The 9,442-nt window shown below is 41.3% G+C and overlaps 1 protein-coding gene across 1 annotated transcript in view; it reads left to right on the top strand.

The window, feature by feature from the left end:
• Window positions 1-495: 495 nt before the first annotated feature.
• apeh (acylaminoacyl-peptide hydrolase) overlaps window positions 496-9,442 on the top strand; it is a gene marked incomplete in the record, with an annotated part of 17,881 nt that continues 8,934 nt past the window's right edge. The window contains 15 exon segments of the mRNA XM_048241929.1: window positions 496-592; window positions 1,510-1,639; window positions 1,956-2,082; window positions 2,195-2,282; window positions 2,405-2,480; window positions 3,713-3,804; window positions 4,073-4,150; window positions 4,251-4,388; window positions 5,511-5,602; window positions 5,828-5,868; window positions 5,971-6,089; window positions 8,276-8,336; window positions 8,483-8,580; window positions 8,760-8,811; window positions 8,943-9,031. Of these exon segments, the coding sequence (XP_048097886.1) occupies window positions 581-592; window positions 1,510-1,639; window positions 1,956-2,082; window positions 2,195-2,282; window positions 2,405-2,480; window positions 3,713-3,804; window positions 4,073-4,150; window positions 4,251-4,388; window positions 5,511-5,602; window positions 5,828-5,868; window positions 5,971-6,089; window positions 8,276-8,336; window positions 8,483-8,580; window positions 8,760-8,811; window positions 8,943-9,031 (1,293 nt within the window).

The following is a 9,442-nucleotide window of genomic DNA, read 5'->3' as shown; positions in this document are numbered from 1 at the left end:
TTTTCAAGCAGTCTTAGCACAAAACAATTAGTTTTACATTTTGCTAAATACTGTATCACCCATGGCACTGTGACGGTAAAACAAGCTAATATATTTGCATGGAATTTTAGAGCAGGAAGGTTTATTTTTCTACTTAATAAACAAGCTTATAGACAAGGCTCATGTAAGAGACCTGTATGCTATAATGGGTCGGTTGTTCCATTTGAAGTAAAAAGTAAAGTAACTGGGTGAACACATTCAGGTCCGTTGTAGCTTCACAGAGAACCTTCACAGATATATTGTGGCAGTTTTATTGTGAAATAAAATACAGGGTTGAAAGCACTAACGAATGATGGCTAAAGGGTCAATGTTATCAGAAACTGTTAAGTACATATACACCATTTATTAAAGGTCCCTGATAAATTAATCAGATTGTTTCTGTTCTCTAAGCAGCAGCACATTCACTGTAAATAATGGTTAACATAGGTCTTTTATTTTGAAGCATTCAGGAAAAATATTGTAACCCGAAAACCAATCAGAACGTGTTAGGTGACGTGAGGCGGAAAAGTTTATCGTTGACAGTGGCAGTGGTTTCAGCAGCATGACAACCCAGGTAAATATAGAAATTGCAATCGACCGCAGTTAAAAAAAACAAACATTTTTTCCCCTTCATTTTTGAGACTATTAGATTGCTGTCAGAACCCATAGTCTAGTTTCGAGGGAGCTTTACGCTGCTCCACATATCTACAATCCTTTTCCGCTACGCTCTTCGCTGGTTGAGATTCTCAAGGACCAAAACTTTGACAATACAATAGCGAATTGCCTGTTGTATCTTATTTAGAAGCGTTAATCCAGCACAAGACAATAGGTTTGGTGTATTTTGTTGTTGCCGAAGCAGCTATGTCGGTCAGCAATTAACATTACCTGTTGGGTGTTGTTGACACTGGCATTTTCTTTGTAACGTTAGCGTATTACTAGCAAGCCATACACATTTTATCGTAACATTATGTGACGTGATAGTGGTGCCGTCGGTGTTTCGTGTTATGATACACTAATTGTTATTTTTGGTAACATTGGTAGATGCCTTTCGTCTTGCAATGTTATCAGTTGGTAAATAGCAAGATAGCTAGTCTTTATTCATGTTTCATTATCCATGCCACGCCCCGTTGTCGCCTGTGGTTTTGCGTGAACTTGACCGGCCTGTGTCGCCCACTGTAATTTATGTGTGCTTTTGGACAGTAAAGCAGAGGCCAAGAAACTGAAATAGAAATAGTAACACGTAGTTAGCAAGCAATAACGTTTTATCGGACTGATACCTCCAAAGACATTGCACAGTCTATTGGTAGCCTACGTCACCTTAGGGGTCATTTTACTGCCAGCATAAGGCATGACAAGTGTGCACTTTCAAAAATCGGCCAAGGGTTATAGCAAATTATGTTGATCGAGGGAGTGATAAGGATGGCAACATTTCACGCCAGACGGGTTGTGTCTGTGAGCCGCTTAGCTAGTCTTTCTCGTTTTTATGGTAAGGTGATGAAGAACCCTGATGAGATCGCCAAGCTCTTCCGGGAGCAAAGCCAGTTTCCATCTCTAAGCCGTGCTGACATTGGTCCAGTGATAACGACTCAGTACGGCGGGAAGTACAGCAACATCTACACAGGTGGAGCCCAAAATTGATCTCTTCTAAGTGTGGGGGGGGGGGGATTAAACTAGTGGTTTGCATTTACTATTGTGTGCCAATAATTGTTTTCCCTGACTTAAAAGTCCTCATTCAACTGCATGCCTTTCATGATGTTCAAGTACAATTCTTCTATTTATAGATGATAATTTAACTGTCTTCTGTTTATACTGACTGTGCTGAGTGGCACAATATAGCGCAAATAGGCTTGCAGTGATGGCTTGCAAATAGGCTTGCTTCTTGATCCATCACCTTCATTGGCGGCTGTATTGAGAAATTGTCTGTCTCTTCCTTAAAGAATGGAGTCAGCGTGACCTAGAGAGAAACGAACAGGTGAAGTTTTGCCGGCAGTACATTGTGTTTCACGATGATCAGTCCGTTGTCTTCTCTGGACCATCTGGGAACTGCACAGAGATCAAGGGAGTGTGGGTATTTTATCTTGCCTAGACCCCCACACACACACACATAGAAACCGGTGTCCTGCCAGAGAGAACCAGGAGTATGTCTGAATCGAGTGTCCCATGTCTCTTTCCTCAGGCTGCTAAGCAGAGACTCACCCTCAGGGGACATGAAAGCTGTGGTCAGAGAATGTAATATCAAAGGAGAGGAGAAACAGTTCCTGGAGGTCAGACACACACACACACACACACACAACTCTTATTCTCACTTACTGTTTGACTGCACCCTGTCTGTAGGCCATCATCAGTTTCCCTGACCTGTGGCTGTTTCATTCTCTCTTTGGGACAGATTTGGCACAAGAACAGCAAGGTGAAGTGTCTCAATCTCACAGATCTGAAGAAGCATGGCAAAGTCTATGAAGACGGTGAGCTTCTCATTGAACTGCTCCAAAATGAAGTTTAGTTTATTGTGAGATACACACAGTGTACATTAAATGCACACTTGGGCTCAATGGACCCTTCAGTTATGACACAACTTTGTAGTGCTGCTTTGGCTCAGAAAAGAGCTGCATGGTAAATGGTATCGCCCTGTTACAGTATGTTGCCTTTGTAGAATATAACGCTATGGAACTAAATGACAAAAGGCATTTCCCTGACAGTCATTGTTAGCCTGGCCCCGCCCACCTAGATCTTCTTTCAAGGAGTTCTAGTCTGGAACACTGGATATCATAACACTTTACCCTCAAACAAGAAAAATGTCAGGCCAATAGAGAGGGGAAGACGAAACCGAAACTTATTGAGATAAACAGTAGCAGCAACACCTGCAAACATAAAACAAATGGAAAAATGCAGAAATGTATTCACTGCAAAGGTAGACCCACATACATTGTTTCCTGACTGTTGATGCTGTTTATTGTCAGTGTTGGAAACAAATCCCACTTGTGAGTCACCAGACTTCACTTTTTTCCAGGCTAAGTCATTGTGGGGTTACCCATTTATTTAAGAAAAGAGCTACAAAAAGTAGAAACTAGCAGAAGTTGCTTGTAAAAGGTTACCTTGACAGAGTTAAAAGTTTTCCAGCTGAAGATGCCCCCCATTGTTATTTAACACACTGTTAAGATTTGATTTACTCTTGACAAAGCTATTTAATATATAAGCTATATTGGAACTTGGAAAGTACCTTGAGAGTCAATTCCTCTTGTCAGCTATAGTTCATGTGTTACAGTCCCTGCAGTGTGTGATTGAGTGATACGGAAGCCTAGCGTTTTATGGTGTTTTATTTTATTTAGGTAATTAATGTGTTTGCTGAGCTCCCGAGGGATTGGACATCTGACCTTGGTATTGAAAATGTTACTCCACCTGTTGAACCACAGGAATCCCTGATCGCTGTGTTTCCACCAGCAACAGGTTTCAGGACACAAGTTAAAAGTTACCTAGAAATAGGAAATGAGAAGTCGACGCCTACACATAGATTTGTTTGTGGTGTTGTTCATACACCTTCCAATTTAATAGTTAATCACAGGGCATTAGGGCAGAAATTTTAAAAAATTTTCCCTGCTCAAACTATTCTAATTTGATGTGGTTTGATGCAAGTTGTTTTGCTGTGTCTCTCAGTGAGAGATATTCCCAGTGAGTGATTGTGGTGTCCCTCCCGTAGATCAGTTTGGCAGCCTGGTCTGGTCCCACTCTGAAACTCACCTTCTGTATGTGGCGGAGAAGAGAAGACCCAAGGCAGAGTCCTTCTTCAAGGTCCGTTCTTTATACTATGCTGTTTGGGATGCCGCACTGTTTCTGTTACCTTATAATAGTGGCTCCTTACTTACCACATATTTAAAGTAAGTATTCAGAGTTTGTGTGCGGAGGGGATAAAGTCTTCAGGTTGATGTGTGTTAAAGCGTCTCAGACAGTACTGTAGTTGTAGCCACAGATGTTCCCCATGTAATTACAATATCTACACAGTGCATGTACACTGTAACAAAAATGTAAAACAGAAATGTTTTTGTATGTACACTTTCAGACAGAGTCTCCTGAGTCAAGTCCTGTAGGGGATGAGGAGGAGGGAATTAAGGTGGGCAAGAAGGATGAAACTGTAAAGGTAAGGAGGATGCATACTGCATTTGGGGTTGACATTAGGAAATGGAACGGCAGGGAGTTTTGAGCTGTAAATGTATTCACGTGTGTGTGTGTGCTTTCAGGGGGACCAATTTGTGTATTATGAGGACTGGGGAGAGACCCTGGTGAGCAAGAGCACTCCAGTTTTGTGTGTGCTGGACATCGAGGGCAGCAATGTGTCTGTACTGGAGGGCATTCCGGACAACATTTCTCCTGGACAGGTCTGTTCTAGTATATGTCTGTTCCTCTTCGTAGAGGTGTTAAAATTAATCAAAAAATCGATGCATCACGATGCGGACATGGACGATGCTGCATTGATGCAGTGGCCGACCATAATTGCAATGATGTCGCTCGTTAATTTTTCCGGCCGTGGTATAAACATTCAAATGAAAAATAACATTCTCGGTAGCCTAACCCGTTTCATCTAGAGTCTAGTTAGGCTACTGAGAATGTTATTTTTCGTCAGTGTCCATAGAGCCTTTTTGTCAGATCATGGAGAGATTTCAGATGTGCAATAACTATAAAAGTAGTAGTAGCTGTTTTCCTAGGCCCAGCGAAATCTGACAATGTGGAATATTCTGCTGGTTGGTGCACACGCAAGTGTTAGGATTGATTAACTTGTCTGTCCATTCACATAGATTTCACTGGAGCAGATCTTGCACACAACTTCGGTAGCCTATGTCTTTTAGCTTTCCACTTTCATCAGGCAATATAGCCTATAATATGCTGTGCTATGTAATTTTATGTAGAAAATGTAAAATTGATTTCTTTACAGACATATGGTAATTAGTGTTGACATGAAATTGTAAAGATGTGTTGGCTAAATGTAGGCCTAACAACATTTCTATTTACAATGTTTGATGATATGAAAATAGAAGTTCCATGTGAAGTTTGTCCTACTCAGGAAATTTGTTTTACTGTACAAGTACTGTCTGTTGTGTTCAGACTTTGTATAAAAAAAGATTGTTTCTATCTTACTACTTTTATTTTTGGATGAAAACATAACCATATGAAGTAATATAGAAAACTGTATTATATTGAACTATACAGTATCTTAATGCATTCCGTCAAGTCAAATATCCTATATGAATCGAATTGAATCGCTGACATGATAATCATAAATCGAATCACATCGGGAGATCAGTGACGATTCACACCTCTATTCAAAAGTCACTCCACTGACTTCTAGAATGTCCATGTTGAATCTCATAAAATATTTTGATATTTAATCCAGAGAAAGTGTTCAGATTAAGATTTAAATATGTGTTCAAGATTCATGTCTTGTGGTGTTATCATGTCATGTCAGGTCATGTCTGAGGGTAATGGTGCTTTTTGTGTGCTAGGCATTCTGGGCCCCTGGGGATACGGGCGTGGTGTTCGTGGGATGGTGGCATGAACCATTTCGACTGGGACTGAGATACTGCCCCAACAGAAAGTATGTGTGTGTCTGTTTAGGAGTGAGCGTTTCAGAGATTTTGTATTTTTACCACTTATTATATGGGCCTTCAGATGTCCCTAACTAGCTGAGGCTAGTTAACAATAGTTACTACAGTAACTATACTACAATATTACTCTGTCATGAAGTAATTACTACTAAGTAGCTTTACTAAGTCAGTCATGAAGATAAACAACTCTCTCCTATGCTTTTATACACACCTAGGTCGTCCTTGTTTTATGTGGATCTGACAAGTGGAAAGTGTGGTAGGTATCTCAGTACTGACCTCTGTCTCTTAGTGATTAGAATCGCAGTAGGTTCTTGAAGCAGAAATGACTCTGGTCCTCTGCCTCCCTCTGTCTAACCAGATCAGCTGTCCGACTCCAGTGCAGTGTGCTCCCCTCGCCTCAGCCCTGACTACTGCCGAATTGTTTACCTTGAGTGTGGAGTGTATGGACCGCACCAACAGTGCTGCAGGCTATGCATGGTGAGTCATCATGTATTAGGGCTGCTCGATCATGGCAAAATTCATAATCATGATTATTATGACCACCGCGCAGCGAAGCGGCGGTCAAATAGGTTTAGCAAAGTCCTTTTAGGCAAGTCCCTCCACTCGGCGGCCATATACCAACGAATTATGGGCACTCATCGGGCACAGTCTTTGAGTCAAACTGCTCGTCGCCAAGGCTTCCATTTACCAATCTTGCTCCAGCGGGCGAGATCACAACACATGATTGGCACGATGTCTTCACAACACACCACATGATTGGCTCAATGTATTCACATGTCGACGTTTTGCAGAGGAAGGGGTGGGATATGTGTAGACAACGGCCATATTGGCGTGACAAACTAGCCCCATGCATTTCTATGGAGTGCTGTGTCTCCACATTAGAAAGTCTCTGGGTTTTTAGTCAGATTTTTTCTTTCTTTTTTTTCTTTTCTTTTTTGCATGTCCAAATTTCCGTCAAGGATTCCCGGGACACTGAAAGACCAGGGTAGACGAAACTTGGTGGGCATGTAACCCCATATGGATAGCATGGAATCATCGTTTTCCTTTGGATTTGTATGTTGTATGTCGTTTTCCTTTTTTTTGTATGTTGATCTCAAAGGGCCATGTCAACCCATTCCATAACCACTCATTTCATGTATAGCGCCACCTAGTTAAAAACAAAAAAGTAAAAATGAGGTGTTGTAATCGCAGGTATCTGTGACCTAACATAGTCAAAACTGCACGAAGTGTAGGATCATTATGACACCCTCTGAATGCACGCCAAGTTTCGTGGAATTCCGTTCATGGGGGGCCACACAATAAATTAATTTATGTTACTATACACCAACTGGCCTGTAGGTGGTTGGAGACAGTTTTCTGTGAATATCTCGAGAACCGTAGGGCCTAGGAGGTCCACCTTTTTTTTGTATGTTGGTCTAAAGGGGGCATGTCAACCCATCCCATTGCCACTTATTTCATGTATAGCGCCACCTAGTTAAAAATTAAAAAGCAAAAAATTAGGTGTTTTCATCACAATATCTCACAATATCGGCTGACATGGTCAAAACTGCACGAAATTGAAAGTGTAGGATCATTATGACACCCTCGGAATGCATGCCAAGTTTTGTGAACTTTCGTTCATGGGGGGCCTTACAATAAAATAATTTATGTGTACATTTAGTGACGGTACACCAACAAGGACTCCCGGGACACTGAAAAGACCGGGTACCACCGAAACTTGGTGGGCATGTAACCCCACATGGATAGCATGGAACCATCGTTTTTCGTTTTGATCTGTAGCCCCCCGCTGTACTGGACCCCTGAAAGGAGGGTAGGGCAGACACAGTTTTCTGTGAATATCTTGAGAACCGTGGGGCCTAGGATGACCAATTTTTTTCTGTATGTTTGCCTCCAGGGGTCATGTTAACCCATTCCATGTGCACACATGTGCATAAACAGATACACACGCACACACATACATTCACAGTAATCATACGTATGACACATACTCACACAGTAGACATATGTACGCATGCATGCACATGCACAAACACACATACGCAGGCAAACACACAAGCATGCACACACACACACACACACTCACACACACACACACACACACCACACACATAAACATAAACGTGTACATGCACACATGCACACAATTCAAGAATTTCTCAGAATTATGAACAGGCAAGATAGGGGTGGGGTTGTATAAAATTAATTTTACATGTGAAATCTATGAACTAATCATGTTTTGGTACTTGTTGTCTAGCAGATACCAGTGAGAATTGAGTGTGGATAATGCAATTTAGTGAGACAGTTAGAATCATATAGGCCTTTCAGCGTGATTTATTTTTGTGGAAAAAATGTGCTGGATAAAACAAGAGCATTGTGCAAAACCGAATGCTGCAAGATAATTGTTATACAGTATTTTGATCATATTGTGTTCATAATTGTTGGAAGTCATAATTGACGATTAATTGATTTGATTAATTGCACAGCCTTATCATGTATGTGTATTTTCTTTCCTGTCTGGCATATACAGGATACCGGTATGTACTTTTATGGGATGAAGCGCATACTGTATATGTGTTGATGCAAAGAAGTGTACATGCACACTGTATGTTAAGGCTTTTTTCATATCAAATTTGTTTGAGTTTTTGGATCTTTTTCCCTCATAGTATGACTGGTACACTAAGAAGACCTCCATCATTGTAGATGTGGTTAACAGACCCGGGGAAGGTAGTTATTTCACTTCTGTATATGAAGTTTCTGTTTTTGTCAATGCCTTGATAGATAGTGAGACAGCCACTGAATATTCTTAGTCCTCTGATTTTGGTCTCTTTCTTCTGCCCTGTGTGTGTGTGTGTGTGTGTGTGTGTTGGCAGATGGCTTCACTGGGATCTACAGCTCCATGCTGTCTCCTATGTGCTGGTCGGCTGACAGCCAGCGTGTCCTCGTGTCCTGTCCCCAGCGGAGCCGAAAGGTACAGTAGGACCTCCGTACTGGAGAACATACTCTGTGGAACCCAATCAGACTGCTGATTGCCATACATTTTGAGAAGTGTCCGTATCTATTAACTGAACTATACTTTCATAGTTCAAGGCTTAATTTTCTTTTGTTGTTTTGTTTGTTTGTTTGTTTGTTGGACTCCTCGTCACACAGGAACTTCTGTTGATTGATACCTCTACAGGCAGTGTCACATCCCTCACCTCCAGTGAGTAAACAACTCCTCTGGTCTCATCTGTCTTCTTTGCTCTGAGATATTGTGCTGTTGAAATTTTTTTATATTTTTTTTTAAATCCTGGTTTGACTTTGTGTGTGTGTTTTGTTTTTGTTCCCCGTCAGAGTCGGATATGGGGAGCTGGTCCCTGCTCACTGTCCACAGGGACCTGATGGTGGTTAGCTGCTGCTCCCCAAACTGCCCTCCTAGTCTGGTAATGGCCAGTTTTAATTCTTCAATAGGAGGATGACATGACATAACATGAGTTCTCTTTTCTGTTATTTTGTTCCCTAATCACCTACCTACCCACCACCCACCAACCTATCTGGAATACAAATAGGGTTATTTGCTGTGTTTCACTTTCGACCTTACCAAGGTCCGACTCCAGGTTCACAAAAGTGTCCTGAATTGTATAACCTAACTGTCGCATATCTCAGGTTCATCTGGGATCTGAAATTCAGTAAATTCATTTACCACAAATTTATATTGTTAAACTCTCAGTAAGCTCAGTTTCCAGTAAACTGTATGACTTTCTGCCTGACTGAGCTATCATGCTTTGGTAATTTGCTCTGATTTTGCCCATCTGAATGGTGATGGTAGGATTTCGGTCAAACAGAAGTTTTGC

The sequence above is a fragment of the Alosa alosa genome, chromosome 4 (assembly GCF_017589495.1).
Source record: "Alosa alosa isolate M-15738 ecotype Scorff River chromosome 4, AALO_Geno_1.1, whole genome shotgun sequence".
Lineage (NCBI taxonomy): Eukaryota > Metazoa > Chordata > Actinopteri > Clupeiformes > Clupeidae > Alosa > Alosa alosa.
The sequence above is the reverse complement of the archived record's forward strand: the minus strand, read 5'-3'. Positions and strand labels throughout refer to the sequence as shown.